This window comes from Chionomys nivalis, chromosome 23, assembly GCF_950005125.1.
Source record: "Chionomys nivalis chromosome 23, mChiNiv1.1, whole genome shotgun sequence".
Classification (NCBI taxonomy): Eukaryota; Metazoa; Chordata; class Mammalia; order Rodentia; family Cricetidae; genus Chionomys; species Chionomys nivalis.
The window spans coordinates 24,428,744-24,451,867 of NC_080108.1; the positions used below are offsets into that span (position 1 = coordinate 24,428,744).

General features: G+C 46.1%; 1 protein-coding gene across 1 annotated transcript in view; it reads right to left on the minus strand.

Annotated features, from left to right (window-relative positions):
• Positions 1 to 23,124, minus strand: part of Igf1r (insulin like growth factor 1 receptor) — a 279,154-nt gene that overhangs the window by 26,101 nt on the left and 229,929 nt on the right. Inside the window, exons 9-16 of the mRNA XM_057755916.1 lie at positions 22,152 to 22,319; positions 21,807 to 22,011; positions 16,221 to 16,504; positions 14,599 to 14,735; positions 13,947 to 14,106; positions 7,313 to 7,415; positions 6,192 to 6,262; positions 229 to 458 (exon numbers count right to left, since the gene is read on the minus strand). Coding sequence (XP_057611899.1) covers positions 229 to 458; positions 6,192 to 6,262; positions 7,313 to 7,415; positions 13,947 to 14,106; positions 14,599 to 14,735; positions 16,221 to 16,504; positions 21,807 to 22,011; positions 22,152 to 22,319 — 1,358 coding nt within the window. The remainder of the gene's footprint in view (positions 1 to 228; positions 459 to 6,191; positions 6,263 to 7,312; positions 7,416 to 13,946; positions 14,107 to 14,598; positions 14,736 to 16,220; positions 16,505 to 21,806; positions 22,012 to 22,151; positions 22,320 to 23,124) is intronic.

Genomic DNA, 23,124 nt, shown 5'->3' on the forward strand with positions numbered 1-23,124 from the left:
TAGGATGACCTATGCCTGTTGGAACTGTGTGGTGCCAGGGCCTGTGGCCAGGAGCAGAGTTCTGGTGAGAGGGTGAGGCCTTCACTTCAAAGGTCTGTGGGCCACAGGAAGGAAAGTAACAGGGAAAGTGTCCACTGGGTAGAAGGCAAGGCAGCAAGCCCAGCGTTGTGGCCGAGGGCACAGAAGGAGCCCTAGGAATATTTCTGTCCCTGTCAGATACTCTCTTACCACGTGGTGACAGTTGAACTCCTTCATCACCGAGGCCTCGTTGAGAAACTCGATTCTTTCACGCATACTTGCAGCCTCATTCACCGTCTTGATGGCTACTCTGGTTTCAGGTTCATCCTTGACCACGCCCTTGGCCACTCCTTCGTAGACCATCCCGAAGGACCCTTGTCCAAGCTCCCGGTTCATGGTGATCTTCTCTCGAGCGACCTCCCATTCATCGGGCACGTACACTAGGGAGTAAGAGATGGAGATTGGAACAGGCATGGAAACAGCCCCTACACAGACTAGAAAATAGAAGATGCTGTTCCCTAAAACCCTGAGGGAAGTACTAAGGCACAATACAGTCAAAGACAGACACTCAATCTCCTTGAGGACTCCATGACACTTTGAGGGTGGTACCAGCATCTAAGAACCTGAAGGAAACAAAGAAACCAAAGACAGGGAAGAAAGCAGTGCTTCCCTTTTCCTTCCCTAGAACAAAAAAGCCCCAGCCAAACAAAATAAAAAAGCAAATTAACCCTAGGAGACAAAGAAGGAATTTTTGCCCATCTTCATCAAGGCATTAAAATGATGTCAGAGAGAGAGAATGTGTGAATGGATGGGAAGGTAAAGGTCCAGAGTGTGTGTGAGGAGAGGTAACCTCCTCCTTCTCGGATGAGCCTAGAGGTCAGAAGCCTCCTCTTCACGGACTCTCGACCTATGCTAGTCAACAGAGCATCTGACACCAAGGCTGGCTTTTTGAGACTATGAACATGGCTGCTCCAACTGATGCGTGCTGTAAGTAAAACGTCCACCCTCTTTCAAAGACTTGTTTAAAACAAGTAAACAAAACAAAACAAGATAACCTTTAGAAGTTTTGTTTTGTTTTTTATTTTTCTTCAGATAGGGTTTCTCTGTGGCTTTGGAGCCTGTCCTGGAACTAGCTCTTGTAGACCAGGCCGGCCTCGAAGTGCTGGGATTAAAGGCATTCACCACTACCACCTAGCCCTTTAGAAGCATATTTATTTATTTATTTGAATGTGACAGCCCTAGCTGTCCAGGAACTCTCTTTGTAGACCAGGCTGACCTATTTTTATTTACTTGTACATGTGAAACAAATCAATCTCTTTCTTTCACTGTGTGTGTGTGTGTGTATGTGTGGGTGCTACAGTGTTTGGATGCCTGGGGAGGCCAGACAACAGTGCTGGATTCTCTGAAGCCAAGTTACAGATGGGTGTGGGCCTCTTCATGTGAGTGCTGGGAACTGAACCCGAGTTTCTCCTGAAGATCAGCAAGTATTCTTGACGACTAAGCCATTTTTCTAGCCTTGCATTACAAAGACTTGGTTAAAAATAGGTTTAAAAAGATTACTTTTATATTAAAACTGACTGTTGGATGTATTAGGTTAAATAAAAAATGTAACTAAAATTTATTACATCAGCTTTGCTTTACTCTTAAAAACATAACTACTAGTCACAGTGGTAGCACTTGTCTGTGAGTCCATGCCAGTATTTGGGGGATGGAGGTTAGAGAGGGGCTTGTTACTTTGAAGACAGCTTGGACTACTAGTGAAACCATGTTTCCTAAAGTCAAGGACCACTGTGCTGATCAGACTCTTAGTTCATGTACCTCATCCCACTCTTTCCACAGCCATGTTGGACAAACCCAATATGGCAGAGATGGAGAAACTCAGAGAAACAAAAGTAAAGAAGGCAGAAACTCCAGAGAAAACTCCTCAGGCTTCAAAAGAAATGACAGAGGAGCAGAAGCGAGTGGGAGAACGGTAGAGGAACGTGCTGCAGGAATGCCGTGTGTACCACAAACACTGCCTGCCTGTTTCCTCTGGAAGCTGCCAAGAGGTGGGAGCACATGTGAGGGACCATGCTGCCCATCTCACAGCAAAGAAGGGAGAACTAGTGAGGATGGAGACTGTGCCTGCCTTGCCCATCTGAGTGGAAGGAGAACGCGCATGTTGATGAAGGAAGAAACAGGGTGCGAGGTAATGAAAACTACAGGGGAACTCTAAAGCTTAAAGCGCCCTGCAGACTATACAATGCCATTTAATCCTAGCACTGCTGTTCTGCTGTTCAAGTGATGCGAATTACTGGAATACATAGTGGTTTTTAAAAAAAAAAAATCAGTTTTATATACGGGTGTTTTGCCTGCATGTGTGCACGTGCTTGCATATGTATACAGACAATGCCTGAGGAGGACAGAAATCCGTATCAGATCCCGTGGAACTGGAGATACAGATGGTTGTGAGCTGCCGTGGGTGCTGGCAATCACATCAGGGTCCTCTGGAAAAGTAGCCAGTGCTTTTAACTCCTGAGCCATCCTCTTTAGACCCAGAATGTATAAATTTTTAAAAATAAAAGTTTTAAGCATCTAACCAAAGAAACAAAACTAAACCCAGAGGCTGTAGCTCAGTAGTAGAATGCCTGCCTAACGAGGGAGAGGCTCCGGATCCCCCTGCAGGGGATCTCTAGAGAGGCAAGTGAGGTCTGGGACTGAGGAGGACTTTGGCCTGGACTCTGTAACCTCCGTGACCTCCCTGACAGGAACCTGAACAGAATTCTTTCTCCAGCTTCCACTGTTGGTTATATCTGATCTGGTTTGAGAAAAAAAAAAAAAAAAGAACAGTTTTAGGAAGAAAAGACGGCGAGAAAAAAAAAAAGCTAGTAAGAAATCATACACAAGCGCCGTTACACAACTTCAGTGGGTAGAGTGAGAACTGAAATCATATTAAACTAACACATGGGATCTGTAAAAAGAATACGCATCCCACTAGAACCATCATCGAGCATGGACACTGACAGCTCATCTAATAAGGATGGCCAGCGGATACTGCCTCGAAGCAAGAAGGAAGTCCTGGTTCAGACGAGACTTGGAAGGGAATTGTGGCTGCGTTTGCTTTGATGCTTTTAGACGCTGAGCTGCAGTTGGAGGTGAGAGGCCACTAGCAGGCTACCATAGCATTCTAACATCCTCATATGACAGGAACTTACCTTTAAGTGATGCCTGAAAGGAAGGATGTTTATTATAAATTTGATATGGGGAACAACACCAATTTATATTCTGAAGACTGTAACATACACATTTGTAGTGGTCTGAATAGGAACGAACCCCAAAGGCTCATAGATTTGAATGCTTGGTCATTAGGAAGTGCCACTACTTGACAAGGATTAGGAAGTGTGGCCTTTTGGGGAGGAAGTATGTCCCTGAAGGTGGCTTTTGGGTTTCAAATGCTCAAGTCAGGCCCAGTGTCTTCCTCTTTGCCTGCTGCCTATGGGTCCTGAAGCAGAACTCATAGTTACTTTCCAATACCATATCTGCCTGCATACCACCATGTTTCCTACCATGACGGTAATGGATTAAACCTCTGAAACTGTAAGCAAAGCCCAATTAATGGCTTTCCTTTTAAGAGTTACTGTGGTCATGGTGTCTCTTCACAGTTAATAGAACGCTGACTAAAACATCTATTTTGGGACAGAAATTCACTAGATAGTTCAGGCTGGACTCGAACTTGCTGCCCTTGAATTTACAATTTTGCTGCCTCAATCTCTTCAGCACTTGGATTACAGGTGTGTGCCAATGCACCTGGCTCCTATGCACATTTTTGTATCAGATCATTACAATGGCACACACAAGTCTGGGAATTTCTTAACAAGAATTCTGTCCTCCACCGGGCTCAGATGGCTTGTGAGTCCGCAGAGGCTGATCTTGTTTAGGAGAGCACAGGAAATGCGGTCTTTATAATCTCTCAGTAAGGATGGGGGTCCCTGTCTCCATTTATTATCTCCAAGGATCCAGGCTAGCTGTTAGTGAGCATTAACTACGTGGCTTGCCGTAGAACATGGAGTTAAAGCCAAACGCATCCATTCCTTGGGAGGTCCCTTGCCGTAGAACATGGAGTAGAACATGGAGTTAAAGCCAACCACATCCATTCCTTGGGAGGTCCCTTGCCGTAGAACATGGAGTAGAACATGGAGTTAAAGCCAACCACATCCATTCCTTGGGAGGTCCCTGAAGCTAATGCCCGCAAACCCTTTTCTAAACTCAATCCAGCAGCTGACTTTAGCCAGCATACCTCAGCTTCAGCAGGCAGAGTGGTTCCTAAGTGCACACAATGTTATCGGGGCTTTCCTGCAGGGGATTCTTAGTGCACTCTTGACAACAGCGACATGCAGATTAATTTTGGAGAAAGAAGTCTGTAAGCACCTCTGATCTGCAATGTCACTTTGTAGCTCTTTGAGGAAAATGGCTGTGGCTGGTGCTTGTCAAAAGGACAAGTAAGTTAAGTTCAGATGAGGTGACAATGTTCTCACCTGTTGGCCTGAGTGGCGACAAGATTTTTCTTGCTTTGCTTTGAAGGACAGCAAGACTATTTCTCTAGCCCCTCCCCCCCCACACCATTGCTTTTTTACAAAAGCAGTTACTGGGCTGGACACCATGGCTGTGTGGTTCAGCTGCTTAGGAGACAGAGGTGGGTGTGAGGCTCACTTGAGCCCAGGAGTTTGAAGCTAGCCTGTATTACATAGTAAGGCTCTATAGGAAGGCCCTGCATTTGGGGCTTCTTAATTTTGCTTGTTTGCTTTTTTGTTTTTGGTGGTGTGGGGAGAGAGCCTGGGTTCTGGTAGGCAAATGTTCTACCACTAAGCTATATATCCAAACCTGCTTTGTTTATTTTTAAAGGAGGAAGATCTTTTCCATAAGTAACTATGCTCTTAAGTGTGGTACACACCCTTCTACGGTATTTTCTATGCTTTACAGACACAAACATACGCATGTACGCCTATTTAAAAAATAACTCCATGAGACCTTTGGTAAACAGAAATGACATCATTATTCTGCACCTGATTCAAATTCAGAAGAGGCTGTCTTTGATTGGCTTTACTATAAACATAATTCAGTTAGAAATGATTAAAGAAGCCATAGTAAAACCGTACAGATTTACACAGGGCTTTTACCCAAGTGTTTTTCTGTTTTTGTATTTGAACAGGAAAGCCAATCAGAATAATCTTGTTTCTTTTCTCTTGCACATCAACTTACATTTCTGCAGCAAGAAGACAGCAGAACAACATTTCCCCTGAAGGCATCCACCACACTCAAGCCCCTGTGCATTCCCTGCCAGACCTGGTTACAACTTCCCTCCCTGCCCTGGCAACCTCACAGTTTTTCCAAACACTACATTATCAGAATTCAGGTGGAGGGACTGGGGGATGCCCCCTCTTCCTGACTTCCTACTGTTCGGTTGTGTGAGCCTGAACAAGTCCTTCTCAGAGATTCTTTCCCTGCCTGCATAGGATAGGTGTGAGAAACGCGACAGGGGCTTAGTGAGGAAATGGGGTAGTTTTTGGAAAGGATAGCATTACAGGACTTCTCCCCAACTTAGCTAAAATGTCTGAAGTTAGGCACTAGGTAATAAAGAGACAGTTAAAAAGACAAAAGAAGAAACAACCAATAGGTACAACCAAGGTTCCAAGTCAGAGCCGTTTAATTAAATGACTTTCATTTACTGCTAAGGGGACTATAAATGGGGTAATGGCTGTATAACCCCAATCAGGACAGAATAGCAGAGGGATTCCACGATCATACATAGCCACATAGCCCTGACTGGTATGGGAAGAACTGGAGCCGGGCCCGAGCTGAAGCCACGCCGCACTCCAGGTCAGCTGCAGCTCATCCTCTGACGAGGCGGATAGCAGCCAGGTTTCTTTCACTCCGCTGTACCATTTCAAGCAATCGAGTGAACTGACTTCTAGTCTACCCTTAAATACCTGCAGAGCCTGGTTTTCACTGGGACATCTGGGAGTCCCAGAATTTTTGACAAGGTCACTGAGTGTTAAAAATGTTATTAAGAGACAAAAAGGAAATGCTATCAAAGGCAGATCACACGACAGCAGAACTTCAAAATTAAGCAAAGCTTTTTATCCAGGTAGTAACACCAAGATCCCATATTCCCCTACCCTGATCAGGATCCTTACCATCAGCTGCGCTGAAATACTCGGGGTTCACAGAGGCATACAACACTCCATTGCCCAACCTGCTGTTGTTTCTGTCAAAAAAAGATGACATCCAGGTCAACAACCCCATCTCTACACATTACTGTAAACACTTTCATCTTTGTCTTCTTCTTCCTGTTTCATGAGTTGTCTTGAGGAAGACACAGAAAGCATGCTCACTGCTAATGGAACCTTGGTCTGCATTCCTGATTCAGACCCTGTGGGCCAGCAGATATCTGAGGTCAGGCCCTTCAGCTCCATCGGTGGCCTCAGATAAGAGTTTTTAAAGAAGCATTTGATGGGATAAAACCAGACTCTGGAACATGGCGGACAATGAGGGCTGATGAGAAGCCAAGGACAATGGCACTGGGTTTTGATCCTACTTCATGTTCTGGCTTTGTGGGAGCCTAGCCAGTTTGGATGCTCACCTTCCTAGACCTGGATGGAGGGGGGAGGACCTTGGACTTTCCACAGGGCAGGGAACCCTGACTGCTCTTTGGACTGGAGAGGGAGGGGGAGAGGAGTGGAGTGAGGGGGAGAGGAGTGAGGGGGGAGAGGAGTGGGAGGAGGGGGAGGGAAATGGAGGCTGGGAGGAGGCAGAAATTTTTTTTTCAATAAAAAAGAAAAAAATTAAATTAAAGAAGCATTTGTTTCTTTGCTTCACTGGAAATAACAAGGCTCCCTTGATAGAAGAGCTTGGGGAAGCTCCTTACAGGATAGTAATCTGTGCACCACTACAGCCAAAAAGGGAAAGATGGGAGCTGGTTGGTGGCAGTACTTGGGAGGCAGAGGCAGGAGGATCTTGGTGAGTTCAAGGCCAGCCTGGTCTACAATGCGAGTTCCATGACAGCCAGGACTACACAGAGAAATCCTGTCTCAAAAATCCAAAAAAAAAGGGGGAAGATGGGTATTGAGAAAGAAGCATGCCCCCTTCCTGTTGTTAATCATTAGAAAATGTTCTTTTTGCCTCTGGAGAATGTCCGAATAGGAACTCGGGTTGTCCAGTCCACACAGTATTTTCCCCCACGGACGATCTATGTTCAACTCCAAACTGTCAAACCACTTGGCTCCAACTACCGTCTTCTGCTGGCCCAGACACTCACCTCTTTCTATGGAAGACATACAGCATGATTATCAGTCCTCCCACAATCAGCAGGATGGCTACTGGCAGAGCGATGATCAGATGCATGAAGTTCTCATACGTCGCTGCGGAAACAAGGGGAAACAGGAAGGTGTCAGGAGGTGAATAATTGGCTTGTCTTGCTTTTATCTATGGTTGGAAGTATGATAAAAAACCATTTCTGGAGAAGCCCTTACTCCTCCCTCACACTCTAGGAATCTTCAAGGTGTTGTCAAGACTAGCCCAGAAAACAAACTGAACCACTCAGAGGAAAAGGTAAATAAATACAGACTGATGGACTATATTCTCTTTAAGGACTGCATATTCTGAAATAAGAGCTGGAATGACCGCCTGAAGGCAAGTGATTTTTTTTATGTAGTTTTGTGGAAGCGCACATATTTGCTGAAGCAAAATGGACTCTTACACACATACTAACTACTCATGTTATGCTGGTCTTTACGGAAGTTCCATGGATAGCTTGCCCCCCACCCCGCCACTGGATACTTCTTGCCAATGTTGCTCTGAATCTTCTACAAATATGCAAAACCAATTCAAGTCTAAGGCCATAGAGCTGGCCACAGAACTTGCTAACGGTACCCGTGTGGCAGACGATGGGTTTCAGGGGTTCAGGTCTCTAACTCTGAAACTTCCGCCAGACACAAGAACTCAGGATGCAGATAGGTGGAGAAGTATAAATGAGGACTGGGCAAGAATGCGTAAGGAAAAGAAGAGACAGGAAGACAGGGGATGCCCTCCAGGAAAAGTCCTTCAGCCTATGTCTTGAGGGAGAAAGGTATGCTTTTCCTCACGGAAACAGCCTCGGGGGGGGGGGGGGGGTTTACAGATGGTGGTTGATGAAGAGGCTTAGTTCAAGGTAAATCGTTTCCCATCCTATTTTGCAGACTAAAAGCAGTCAGTGCCTAGGCAGTAAAGCCTATGAACCGCAACAATGACTGGGGCTCAAGATCTCTCCGAGCGTATAACAGTGGCACTTATATCTTGGGGCAACCAATAGCTCTCTAACTGGGCTTAAGACCTGCTCACCAGGAGGAAATTCTTGCCTGACACTGTAAACCTAGCCTATCTGTGCCTGATGAGGTCAGGGACCCTAGGAAAGAACCCACTATTACTACTGCTTTCCTAAACCCGTATACTTCTAACTACATTCTGCATACGTATGCTTACACCCACAGATGAGTGCCGCTCGCAGTCCTCATCAAAGAAGCTTGTTTTTTTTCTTCTTCTCAGCAGGAGATGGAGAGCATTAGAGAAAACTACAACTGGTCAAAATGCAGAGAACAGCAAATTGTGGGGTACCCATTTCCAAGGGATGCATGTGCATCGCAACCCCTACAAGGAAAACTCATATAGAACACTACAGTAAAGCAGGCGGTAAGTCTGTGGAGAGATGGTACCTTTTCTATGTAAGAGCTGCATACATAAATTCTCAACTACACGGCTACCTAAATAAGACTTGCATAATGACAGCACCAGCTGACATGCTTACAGGTTGAGGGGAAATCTCATAAGACCCCGCTGTTAGATGAAAAGCTACATGCAGGCAATTAACGGCTGCTGGGAGAAAGAATCAGTTTTATCCAGGCATAAGCTCCCTGATAGGTTATCCAACCCCAAGCGGTCAGCCCTAAACACATATACATATAGATAGCACTAAATGGGCTTGGCAAGTCCTCTCTCTATATAAATATGTATGTGTGCGTTGTGTAACAGCAACGATTAAAGAAGACAGACGGGGACATGGGAGGAGTCGAGGGAGAGGAAGGGGGTGGACATGATGTAAATACAGTACTGATTTAACACAGTACTGAGTAAATACAGTAAGAAATTCTCAAAAAACTGCAGCTGAAGTATTAAAAATAAAATAGTAAAAAAAAAATAAAGCACCAGTGAACTCTCTCAAGGGCAGAAGTAAACTGGTCAGACTCACTCATGTACTGGGGAGATAGGTGTGGGGGGGGACAGTGGGGGACCAGGCGCACTGCCAGGTCTAGGAGGAGTTAGGAGAACATGCTATTCTCCCTGGGAATGTTGTGCATTGCTTGGTTCAGACTCAGGAAGAAATCCTCTTATAAGCAAGATCAGAGCGTTGGCCAATTTTCCCGGGGTTGCACTGGCAAAGGGCAAGCCAAGTTCTCAAGTGAAGGCCTGGTCCTCCTGTAGTGCTTGCTCATAATGGTGGTGAGCACGGCAACAGAGAGGCCAGATACCAGTTATGTATCAGAAAGAATCTGTAAGACTTCAGTTAAAATGGAAAACCAAACAAACAAACAAGATGAGTGGCTGGAAAGCAGAGGATGTCCTTGAGTGCTTATCCGAGTGACCAATGGGGTACGGATACGGAATTGAAAGGACAGAGGTACTCAGATGGCAGCATCCTGGATTTCACGTTTGTTAATAAGAAGCCCACAGCAACTCCAGACACCCTAGAAGACATGTCTACACTAGTGCCAATGGGATGGCTTTGCAGGTTTTACCTGCACCTGCTGGGTCACCCTGGCAACCTGAGGTCAATCCCTGGATCCCATGTCAAGGGAGAAGAGAACCAACTCCTCAGAGCTGTCGTCTGACCTCTCCATGTGGGCCGCCGTGACATAAAAGCCCACAAGTGTGCACACTGCACACACAATAGTAAATAATAGGAATGTCTATTTGGAAAGGAGCTGGGAACTCACTGGAGACATCTTCACAGACTGTAATTCTCTCATCAGCATGGTTAGTACATTCCTAAAATCTATTTATTCTTGAGCTATTACAAAGGCTGAATCCATTTCTTTGTTTGTTTTGTTTTTCGAGACAGGGTTTCTCTGTAGCTTTGGAGTCTGCCTGGAACTAGTTTTTGTAGACCAGGCTGGCCTCAAACTCACAGAGATCCGCTTGACTCTGAGTCCAGAGTGCTGAGGTTAAAGGTGTGCACAACCACAGCCAGGCTGAATTCATTTTTCATATTAAATCTCTTTTTTAATCCAATATCTTTTGAAAGGAGTGAGGTTTGGCACCTTCCAACTCCTAGAATTATTCCAAGGTATCACTGCTACTGAGGAGCTCCCACCACAGCTTCTCCTGCCCCTTGGAGAGTTCTTGCGTTTTGATCACTGAGACCAGTGGTCGGGCTGCGCTGTGTTCTGAGTTTCCCATTTCAACAGGGACGCGGAGAAACTGGAACACATCCAGAAGAACAAAACTGCTAGGAAACTGTCTGTGCAACTGGTCCTCAAGAAAAGGCTGAAAGGGGAGAAATCTGAAGAGGAGTGTAATAGGACTCAAGCACACGGAGTTCCTTAGAAACAGCACGTGGTGGTGCGAAGCTTTCAGGGCATCCCTCTTCCCAGGACTAAACACAGGGAAGCACACTAAACCGCAGCTGCAGAGTCTTGTCAGAACCAAGGAAAACGTCCCAGGAGCAGAGAGAGCTAGCATGCAGCTTCAACCCCTCGGCGGCGGGTGTGCCAACTTCCACCGAAGAAACCCCACCAGAGGGCTTCGTAGACTCCCTAGTAGCACCCCAGTCTTGCTGTTACAAATGGGACGGCAAAGACTGCTACAAACATGTCCTCTCCTAAGCATAGCCAGGCTCACTCAGCTCCAGAAGCCAAGACTGCTACTTCAGAACACTACCTAGGCTGTGTGCTCTAGGAATAAGCAGAAGTCTGGGGAAGGGTTGGGGGGGACTATAACCAAGCCTGGACAGATTCGTAGAAACAGCGGGGCTCTACTATTGGTGAGGTGGCACTTTGTACTGTGGTCAGAGGGTAAATGTCCCCCCAAAGACTTGGATGTTTAGGGCTTGGTAGACAGCCTGGGGCACTACTGGGAGGTAGTGGCAACCTTAGGAGGTAGATCTCGGAGGAAGTCAGGTGATTGGAAGGTATGCATCCTTTGAGAGAACCCTGACACCTGGTCCTTTTATTTGGGGAAGAAATAGCCTTGCTTCATCATGTATTCCCGGCTTGTGATGCCTCAGCACAGTCCGAAAGTAACAGAGCCAACTGACCATGGGCTACAATTTCCAAAAATTGTGAGCCAAAAGAGATTTCCTCTCCCTCTAATTACCTCACACATTTGTCAAAATGAAGAGCTACTGTAACATCGCAATGAAAAATGAGCACTAAGTTAGCTGTTGAGACCGGGCTACCTGGAATAAATGAGAAAATTCAGACTGTAACTGCCAGAATTCTCTACCTCATTATTCCTAAAACCTAAACCGAGGCCTGGCAGCAGCACATAAAAGAATCTTAGCTTACTGTTTATAATTCTATTCATCTCTGTCCTTTTGTTATCAGTCACTAGGAGGATTTTTAAGCGCATCTTTCAACACCTGGAAATGACTAGGTGGACTATCAGAGTTTTAACCAACATAAAATTACATATCTTATAAATACACATTTACCATATACAACATATTCTTGAAGCATGTGTACATTAACTTAATTAACATAAGCATCAACTCACATCACAACCATTTCTTGGGGTGATTAACACTTTCTTAGCAATAAAGACTGCTTTATTAATTATAGTTAATGTTACAATTCATCTCTTGAACTTATTCCTTCTATCTACCTGAAATGGTGTATCCTTTGACCAACATCCTTTAAGTTGAGTTCCCCAGGGAACCTGTGGGACTCTCGGTGATCTCCCCCTTTTAGATTTACTTTACATGTAAGCAAGGTTATGTGTATTTACCTTTCTGAACCTGGCTAATTTCATTCATGCACATGTGTTGTTGCAAACATCAACATTCCCTTTGGTTAACAGATGAGCACTCTGCTATGGACATGAACCACATCTCACCCACTCCTCTGCTGGTAGATACTTGGGTTATTTCCATTGTTTAGCTATTGTGACTAGTGCTGCAATAAGCAAGAGAATGCGCAACCCTTTGACACACTGACTTCATTTCTCTTGGACAGGGATTGCTGGATTTGTTGAGACCTTGTTGGAATTGAGAGAAGACTGGTAGAGACACAGACGCTAAGAAATAACAGTCCCCTGACCCAAGATTCTAGTCACCAACAAAAGCTGAGCTGAGAATCTGGTGGGGTACAAAAGAAATTCACATTTGATCCTATTGTATCATTTGTTTATATATTTTACATGAACATGAAACGATCGAAAAATCTGGTTTCCAGTAAGACATAAAAAGGGACTATGTAAAAAATGCATTATGTACAAAATTTCACCAAACAAAAGTCTCAATTTTCAGGATCAAACAAGTATGCGGCCCTTGTAGTTAATCATTTCATAACATTTAGCTTTACATATGATATCACCATATAGAATAGCCTTCTAAGAATCCTGTCTTCTCAGTGGTTTGAGTGAAATTTGTAACTTTATCCACAAGCCTCTGGGCAAACAACAAACACAGTATCTTTCACCATATCCTGGTGGATGAAAAGTACATCTGTTTTTCACCACTGGACAGATGAGGGGAGGAGAATGCCTCTGCCTGGGATGCTGTCCTGTAGATTTGAGTCCTAGAGCAGAGAAACCAGCCGATCCCTGGGTTTCTTTCACCTCGTCATTTCTGAGCGTTGGCTCTGAGCCCTAGCTGGTTTCACTGCCTAGGCAGGAGATGGAAATGTTCAAATCAATGCTTTGCAAAATGCTTCTACACATAGGTCAGGGTGAAAGCAAAGTTATCTTCTAGCTCCCCAAAGGTGTACTATCCTCTTCTAGTTGGCCACATGGGATAAGGATCCAAGGTTCACCATCTTCCCGGGCTGAGATCCCAGATGACACACACTGGTTCCTCAGTGTGACTGTGTCTGAAAGGTGCCTAGCTCTGGTGTGTGTGTGTGTGTGTGTGTGTGTGTGTGTGTGTGTGTATGTGTGTGTGTGTGTGAGAGAGAGAGAGAGAGAGAGAGAGAGAGAGAGAGAGAGAGAGAGAGAGAGAATGAATGAGAATGTCCCAGGCTGAGATCCCAGATAACACACACTGGTTCCTTAGTGTGACCATGTCTGAAAGGTGCCCAGCTCTGGTGTGTGTGTGTGTGTGTGTGTGTGTGTGTGTGTGTGAGAGAGAGAGAGAGAGAGAGAGAGAGAGAGAGAGAGAGAGAGAAAATGAATGAGAGAGAGAGAGAGAGAGAGAGAGAAAGAAAATGAATGAGAGAGAGAGAGAGAGAGAGAGAGAGAGAGAGAGAGAGAGAGAGAGAGAGAGAAAATGAATGAGAATGTCCCAGGCTGAGATCCCAGATAACACACACTGGTTCCTTAGTGTGACCATGTCTGAAAGGTGCCCAGCTCTGGTGTGTGTGTGTGGGGGCACAGATGTGTGCACACCAGTGGTAAATGTCAAAGCTCTTCCTTTATGCCTTGCCACCTCATTTTTCAAGACAAGGCCTCTCATTGACCCCCAGAGCTCACCAATGGGCTAGACTGGCTATATCAACTCACTGAACAACAAGGTTACAGAAGCACACCACCACTCCTGGTTTTGATGTGGGGGCTCTGAACTGAGATCTCCAAGCAGGTACATTTTGCCTAATGAGATATCTCCTCAACCTGGCCAGCTCTGTGCTAACAGAAAAGCAGACGTCAGAAGCCCCGTTCTGGCCCAGCCAGCTTTTGGTTTTACCATGCATCCCCCTCATAAGACTTACTCTTGGCTGGGACATAGAAGAACACAGGATCTGTCCACGACCCATTGCCAGAGAGAGAGGTGGCTTGAATCCGGGCTGTATAGTTCCCCGGGTTTAGCCGGTTAAGCTTGGCCCCTCCATACTTCCTGTACTCCTGTCTGGACACACATTCCCGCTGATCCTACAGAAATAAAACATAAGTGTTAATTTCCTACAAGCGTGAGGTCTGACACCTGCTAGTTCGTCACCATGGTGGTAGCTCCAGCTGCCCAACATCTGCCTAGCAATCGTCCAGGTCGTTAATATAAAGGAAGAAATGACATCTGTAATGGTAGTCTTCAGGTGGCACAGGGAAAACTCTGAACTCTAATCAGTCATCTTTGTAATCGAACAGAATCCCAGAAGAATGAAAAGTTATCAAGATGTGTCTCATCTGTGGCACAAGGCCCTCCTACAACAATACTGTGAGTGAATTATAGGTGAAGGACAGCCGGCTCCTTGTACTGCGGTTACTGCTCTACAGTGCCTGGGTTTCTGGGAAGACCCCGATCCTCAATGATTGACCGTCTTTGTGCTGTCTCTGTTGAGAGCCAAGAGAACAGTGACATGTGATAGCATGTGTTCTCAGGGCTGACAGAAACATACGCAGAGCAGGCCACAGTCCCCGCCTTACCTCAACTTGTGATCCGTACTTTATTTCATACATTAGAATCAATCCGTTAGGGTTCTCGGGTTCTGGCCACTTTAAAAAGATGGAGTTCTCAGGTCTTGGCTCCCAGGTCACTGGTCCAGGAATGTCATCTGCTCCTTCTACACAAGGATGTAAATAAGCAGCTGAATTAATTGGGTTTAGGTCTCCAGAAAGGATGGGCTCACATGAGAGTGACTCTTCCCCTAACTCATGTACATGCAGGACTCTGCACAGGGACATCGTAGGGGTCCTCCTGAGATGGCTGCTAGCACAAGGCAGAGGATTAGGACTGGACATGTCTGATGACCCGCCATCTCAAGATGCCACAGCATCTCCCAGGAAAATCTGTGACTGAGTACATGAAAACACTCCTGACAAGCTAAGTCACTTTCTCCAGGTCCATTTTTCCAATCTAAAGAAAAAATGAATCCTTCAAACAGCATCCCTGAAGGAGGGCAGTGAGTTTCAGGGTGCTCCAGTGAGGCTCCAGCTGTGGCACCCACTCTCTTCAGCCCACCTCCTCACAGCAACTGCCGCTCCCATATGGGAGAAAGGACCAATCACAATGCTGGCCTTGGAGGCAGCTGCTGGGAAACCTGTGCTCAGAACTAGGAAGCCATCATCCCTTCCAGCTTCTGCTGGCCTTACTTTGGAAACTGAGGCAGTGAACCAAAGCTGATAAAAGTAACAGCTAAGAAAGGCCCTCGGAGATAAGCTGTTCTCTGTCTTTTCTAAGAGGACTGGGAAACTGTGAGGCACAGGAGGCTAAGGGCTGCATGTGAATGCCAGAGCCAATTTCAGAAGGTCCTTCTCCCCCAGTTCCCACCATCCTTTATTCTTCCCACTGCTTGATGCCTTTTCCAGAAATGAGAAGTGGGAGTTTACCCAGCTTGAAAGACAGGAGAATGGCCATCTGGGTAACAGGGAATGTCTAACTTACAAGGGAAGAGGGGGCAAAAAGAAGACCCACAGGCTGTTCTCATGGATCACGAGGATCAATGATTCCTCTGAACCAAGGTGGCTGCTTTACTTGGGAACTGGAGTGCCCCCATAGGTCTGTGGTGTGCTAAGAAGGCCTCGTATTCTTGGTCTCCAGCCCTTGGCACTACCGACAGAAGGTAGACCCTTTAGGAGATGTGCCTCACTGAAAGGGGTCAGGGCATTAGGGAGCTGAAACTGAAGCAGCCCTTTCTCTCTCTTCTCCATGGCTGCCACAAGGGCAATAAGTCTCCTTTACCATGCACTGACCATATGATGTGCGGTTTCATTACAAGCCCAAAAGCAATTAGGCAAGTGCTTCCCAAACACTGAGTCTAGAATAAACCTTTCCTCCTGGTAAGATGATTATCTCAGGTATTTTGTGATAGTGATGGCAAGCTAAGTCCCTCAGCTGTGCATAGAACAGGGTGGGGCTGTGCGAGCACACCATGTGAACCAAGCATGAGTAGGAGCCCTGACAGAGGCTTGAAAAGACTTTCTCAAGTGAGTCTGGGATGGGAGCTGGCCCTGGGAACACACTCTCTGTTGTTTACCAATGACCACACATTCGTAGGGCTGAATCTATGGGCTGTTAGCCTCTCCCACTAGGCTGTAATGCGGTGTACCTGCAGGCATGGTTCTCGCAAAGACGAAGTTGGAGGCACTGCAGCCCAGCTTCTCAGCTTCATGGTTGCAGCTGTGGATATCGATGCGGTACAAAGTGAAAGGCCGGAGGTTGGAAATGACAGTTCTCTCCTTGTTATCCACCCTGCTCTCAAAGAAAGGGTATTCTGTCTCGACTTCTTCCGGGTCTGTGATATTGTAGGTGTCTGCCACCGTGGTGTTCCTGCTTCGGCTAGACATGGTGGTGTTGGCCACTTGCATGACATCTCTCCGCTTCCTTTCGGGTCTGCAAGGAAGAGAAGGCCAGCTAGTAAGGGTATCAGCTTCCTTTTCTTTTCTATGGCCAAGATGGAAGTAACAGAAAAAGAAAATCCTAACCTTGAAATAAACAAAACTCTCCAGGCTCCTTGGATGAGAACCAACAAATAACAAGGGGATTTCCTTCTTCAAGACCCATCTTGCATTCTCTGTGGTACCCTCAGAAACACCCACATTCACACCTACACCCACACAAGTGGTCCTTCAATGTTACTGGGAAACAAGGCATCAGCCATTCTTAGCCAGGCATTGTTCTGTTTCACCCAATCAACAGTGCTACTTGGTCAGCTCTGATGACTGATTATTAGGATAAACCAAATCGCCTCAATTAAGATTGATTAGGTCAGAGCCGGGCAGTGGTGGTGCACGCCTTTAATCCCAGCACTTGGGAGGCAGAGGCAGGCAGATCTCTGGGAGTTCGAGGCCAGCCTGGTCTACAAGAGCTAGTTCCAGGACAGGAACCAAAAGCTACAGAAAAACCCTGTCTTGAAAAATTTTTCAAGATCGATTAGGTGAAAGGTGAGGTAGCTTAGGCCTAAGATACACGGGGCAGAAGGGACCCAAAGGCCCACAGTAGTAGCTTCCTTGATCATCTCTGAAATGAAGATGCCCTGGTTTGAAAAGCTAGAAAGTACCTAAAATCCCAGGGATTTTCCTGAAAAACAGGGGTTCCTACTGATTGATGCCCACAGTCCCTAGTACGCATCATGGTCTTGGAAGTCCATCAAGCCTGGCTTTGCTTCTCCTTTAGCAGTGGGTACCTGTGGCCTCCCGATATCCTGCTTGTAAAGGGAGTGGAGCCTCAGCCATTGACTTGTGTTGGCTTGAGAAATAACATAAGAGCAACAGAAAAAGATGACTGGGGATCCCTCTGCCTCCAGAAACCTTAAAAACCAGGCTTACAACACCAATAAGAACAGAGGAAATAAAATAAAAATATAACATCAGACAAGCAAGAGGATACACCACCCTCAGGCTAGCTGCGGGTGAATGGCGGGAAAGCTGGGTGCTGAAGCTATTCCTGCAGTGCTTGGGACTGGGCAAGGGATGAGATCACCAGGTGGGATGCAGTCCACCTGGTAAGAACATTAGGAGTGCAAGAGAATAGAAGGGCCCAGTATATGGAGCTCACTGATCTCCGTGCAGGAGAGCCCAGCTAAGAGGAGCAAAAGCACACATACGACAGAGGGAGACACCTTGGAAGCCATGCTCCAAGCCTGTGGATGCTGTCTAAGCCAACATCTGGAAGGGTAAGGGAGAGAGCCAGGGAAAGGGCTGCATGCTCCCCAGTCTGCTCAGCTGACGGATCTGCTACCAAAACCACAGTTGTTTGCTCGGTGCTGACATGGCAGGCCCTAATACAAGTATCTAAACTGCCCGTGCAGGACCTCATCTCAAAACTCAGGAATGGGCATTTGTTTTCCTGATGTTGGAGAAGGAAGAGCGATGTACTGGTCTACCATGCTCATACCCTGAAAACCAACTTGTCAGCAAACCACCTACCTTCCTGAAGGGAAGAAACAAGACCCCTCCCCCCAGCACAGGGAGACATTCGAAACAGCAGTAATACGTTTCTGGCCTCCCTCCTTTTCAAGACCAACACAACAAAACTGTGCCTACATGTAAAAGGCTGTTTGTATTTGATTTATTGAAGAATGATGTTCAGTCCACTCCCTGCTTTGTAACTGGGTCACAGGGCCAAGCACACTCAGCAGTCTACTCATAGCAGTTACTGTGGATACAGAGTCAGGACTAGGGAGGGAGGCAATACAGGCACTAGAAGACTGGGGACGACATAAACAGGGTGGTCCAGATTTGTCAACAGCTACATGTTCAATTGGGGTGACTAACAGCACACTTAATCTTATATCCTTCCGGAGTCTTTGATGGAGTGGAAGAATAGATAGTTATAATTATAGTTTTCCTAGTTATGATAAAAGATAAAGTAGGTATAAGTGTTATAACTGTAATTCTTGCTTGATACCTGTTTTGTTATATGTAATTTTACTATGTTAAAGTTAAAACCTTCCCTTTTATTTAAACACAAAAATGGTATGGGAAGTCCTTCTATATATGTCTTGCTTTTATTGGTTAATAAAGAAACTGCTTTGGCCTGTGATAGGGCAGAATAGAGTTAGGCAGGGAAAACTAAACTGAACATTGGGACAAAGAAGGTGAAGTCAGTGAGACGCCATGGAGCCACCAGAGGAGAAAGACAGCAGCCGCCAGCTAGAACCTTGCTGGTAAGCCACAGTCACAGTCACGTGGTGATACACAGATTAATAGAAACGAGTAAATCAAAGATTTAAGAGCTAGCTAGCAATACACTTAAGTGATTGGCCAAGAAGTGATTTAAATAATATAGTTTCTGTGCGATTATTTCATGGTCTGGGCAGCCAGGAACAAACAAGCGCCTTCCCCTACATGGTACCGTCAGTTTTCCTCACTTCAAGAAATAACCTATGACCATTGGAAAAGCTTGTTTCTCTTAACATTTGTCAATGTTTTAGTGACATAACTCGAAATATAAAGATAGTGGCCCACAGAAGTCATTTTCCAAAGACCAAGTTCATGAAGTAACATAATATACTAGCTTCCATTCTACTATAAACGCACAGGCAGAGTCAGACACTGCAGACGGACTCAATCTGACTTATTTGCCTTTAGCCCCCAAATAAACTATGCCTAGAATGACATGAAAGAAGGAACAGTCTTTAGATGATTCAGTTGTACCACCACAAGAGACTCCATGACTCATTCCTGTCACCTAGGATGCTCCTTTCCAGGGGCCTTGCTACAATGTGTATGGATGCCAGATCTATGCCTTGGTAGGAGGCAAAAACCAAAAACAACCAAACCAATCCAAACCCAAAACCCAAATATCTAAGTATGGTGATACATATCTACACTTTGGGCTTGTTGTAGGACCGAGAAGCCAGGCTGTAAGACAGGGTGACAGCATTTAACACGCAGGATCTGGCCGAGAGTACAAATACTTCATTCACATCTAGGTCAACCACAGCTCTGCTGCCCCATCTCTTAACCTGGTGCTCCACACTTGATATCCACAGCAGCAAAAGGGATGTCATCTGAAAACAGCTAAAAGTTAGGGGCTTTCTGCTATGGTTTGTACTCCCTTGGCTCTTATGGTGGATTGTTGGATGTTCGGTCACCAGGGGGGGCAGCAGCACGGAGGAAGGGGCCTATTAGGAGATCCTGATGTGACTGGGTGGTGTTGTGAAGAAGGTTCAATGCTGGTCTAAACAGAAGTTGACACAAAAGCAAAACACTAAGCTCTCAACTTCTGCCCAGCTTCCTGTTTGCCTTCAATTCTCTCCGTCCCACAAGCACTCTGCCATGAGGTCACTGCATCCAGTTTTTAAACACGTTTGACTTCTTTCTTGCCTTTTGGCTTTCAAACTCAAGGAGACACATGTGATACACAGAGAACACAGGTAAAAACAGTAGTGCATCCTGACCCACAGAGCTGACTTCAACAGCAGCCCAGCAGCCTTCCAACCAAGAGGAGCTGAGGTCAGTGAGGCAGGTGGGAGAATCCATAGCCTGTGAGAGGAGGGGAGGGGAAGAAGGCTGCCAGGAATCCAGGAATTCTAGTCTCAAAAGGACTGGAGCCTCGAGAGCTAATAGGTCTTTATTTTTTACTTATTGACTCTTCAGAGTGAGATGGCTATCTTTGACGATTTCACAAATATCAAGAAGTCATTTTAAAATTTGTGGATACAATCCAAGAAAGACACTAAAGACAAAGTAACAGCAGGATAAACAGCTGCTGATGGCTTGTGGAACCACAAGGGGAGGGAACAAGCCCGGAGCACTGTAGGCAGCTAAGGTACTATAGGGACTGGGGTGGGCACCTCACTGGTCTGAACCTAGCCGTCCAACCAGTTTTCAGCCTCCAAAGTTGTACACGGCCTTTCAGGAGAGCCCAGGGTCATTTCCTTAATCTCCTTCCCATACATCACTGGCTCCTCTGGTCTTTAAAAGATCCTACTGTGTTGTGTTTGCTTCGGCAGCACATATGCTAAAAAAACAAACACAACAACCGTGCTCATCATTCTAACTGTCATAAAGTAAATCGGTGAGTTAAAAAAACGATCTCTAACACAAGTGTTTAACTATTTTAAGTATGTGATTTAATGACATTTGGCTACAGTGAAAATGTGCGACCCTCGTCACTGCTTCCTAAAGACTGCACTGCCTTAAACAGAAACTCTACTATTAAAGAATGATCACCCGTTTCCCTCTGTATCCTGCTCTCACCCCCTAATTCACCACATGTCTCTTCTATTTCATACACATAAAATCACACAGCATTTGTTCTTTACTGTCTAGCTTTGTTTCATTTTTGATGGAGTTTTCAGGGCTTGTGCGTGTTATATCAGTAGTTAAAATTTCTTTCTGTTTTATAGCTAACTAGTACTCCATCGAATGGTTATGCCACCATTTGTTGATCTATCCATGTACAGATGAACAACTGAGTTTCTCCTTCTGCTGGTAATGGACTTTTCCTTTCTTCTATTAAAAAAAAATTAACACATATACTTCTGTCCTCCCTACCCCAGCATGAGGGTAGAGGTCAGAAGACAACTTGTAGGGGTCAGCTCTCTCTTTCCACCATACGGCTCTGAGGACTGAACTCAGGAGTTTAGGCTGAGGAGGAGGAGCCTTTACCCACTGAGACATCTTACTGGTCCCTTTTTCTATTTTCAGTTTTACTTTGCAGAAACTGAGGGTAGAACACAGGAGCAGAGGGAAATCTTGGGACAGTGCTCCATTCGACTTAAGAAACCTGATTAAAATGGATACATAGAACACACGGCTGCTTTGGAGCTGGGTCCCTTTTAAAACCGACTCTGATTCCAGGTCCCGCTGAATCACTGCTCAGCCAGGTTGAGGGAGTCCAAGGACAGAGGAGGGGAGGGCAGAGATGGGCCCAAACCTCAGCTTTTCCCTTTACTGGCTTCGGCAAGGACAGTCAAGTGATCCAGGCAGTGCTTGGTGAAGATGAGGGAGGTGATGCGGCTGAGGTGTAATTCTCACACACACACGCCCCTGCTCCTGCGACATGAGTCCTGGACCCCTTCCTGCAGGGCTAGCCTTTCTAGGAGCTCTGCTGACCACAGGGGCATCATCTTCTGTTGCACCCTCTAAGCTGGCTCCATGTCGTGCTCCTACCTCGCAGTGGGGGAATGAAGAGATGGGACTCACTGAATAGCACCAAATGCAGCACTTCCAAAGGGGACACTCACCTGGGCACGAAGATGGAATTGTGAAGGAAATTCTCAAAGACCTTGCGGTACTCAGCCTCTTCCTTCTCGGCCTGCTTCTCGGCCTCAGTTTTGGGACAAGCACAGCAAGGCCCTTTATCACCACCACACACTTCTGTCTTGGGGTTCTCGGTCACCTCTTCCACATCGATGGTGCCATCCGCGTACTTTCTGATGGGTATTTTGTCTGAGAAAGAACAGAGTGGGGATGAAAGCCAAGCACAGCGCTGTTCAACAGAGCAACAAGCCCGGCACAGGACGGGCTTCTCACACTGGCGCTCGGGTACCCTCCGACACCGCCTCCTGCCCACTGCTGGCCCAGCTCACCTTTGGAACAGTAGTTGTGCCGGTAGAGATAGCCATCCTGTGGCTGCCGCTGCCACCTCACAATGTAGTAACTCAAGTTACCATTGGGCAGAGTTGGGGGGTTCCACTTCACAATCAGCTGAGAAGAGGAGTTTGACGCGGAGAGTACGTCTAGGGGAATGGAAGGAACTGGAAATACAAACAAAGGACATTTCAGAAAACAGCCCGAGGTCGAGGTTATCAGGGACTCAATGCACATCAACACGAAGCTGCAAGTCTGACCTGGCCACCAAGATACCAACAGGGCCAGCAGAGCACAAGGTGAACCCAAGCCTTGTTTAGGAAGAGCATTAACTGGAATACCAGCCTTCTCTTCAGAGCATCTATTCTCAAATAATCTCTGCGCAAACATGCGTTGTTCACAGGGCTGGGCTGAAAAGACTGTAAGCACACAGCCAGGGTTAAAGGGGACTTTAAAAACCTACAGTTAATTTGCGCGTGACAACTGCCACTCTCCAGTGTGTTTTAGCAAATGGCAAACTGGACTCCCCACAGGACTCTCTCTGTGATTGCCAATTTGAATCTCTGACAGAAAATGACAAGGAGACAAAATGAAAAGCGGGAGCAGGGGCTGGAAAGAGTGTGGGGCAGTGTGTGTGCCTGCACCTCTATGAAAGAAATGGCGGAACAAGGAGCATGGAATCAAAGATGCTTCTGTGGGATGGCTAGGCCATGATGCTGGGAAGCCGCTGCACATGAGCCCTGGTTTTATGCAAAGTCCTCTGTTACCAGGAAGAGGAGTTCAATAATCTAAGTGAAGCTCACTCACTACCGATACACAAACTCAAGACGCAGAATTGATTTAATGTAAAAAGGAAAACACCTAGGACTACTGTCATGTTCTCAGTGGAGTTCCTATGGCAAAAATCAATGCTACAGCCAAAGTACTCCCTAGCCCCAACACACACACACACACACACACACACACACACAC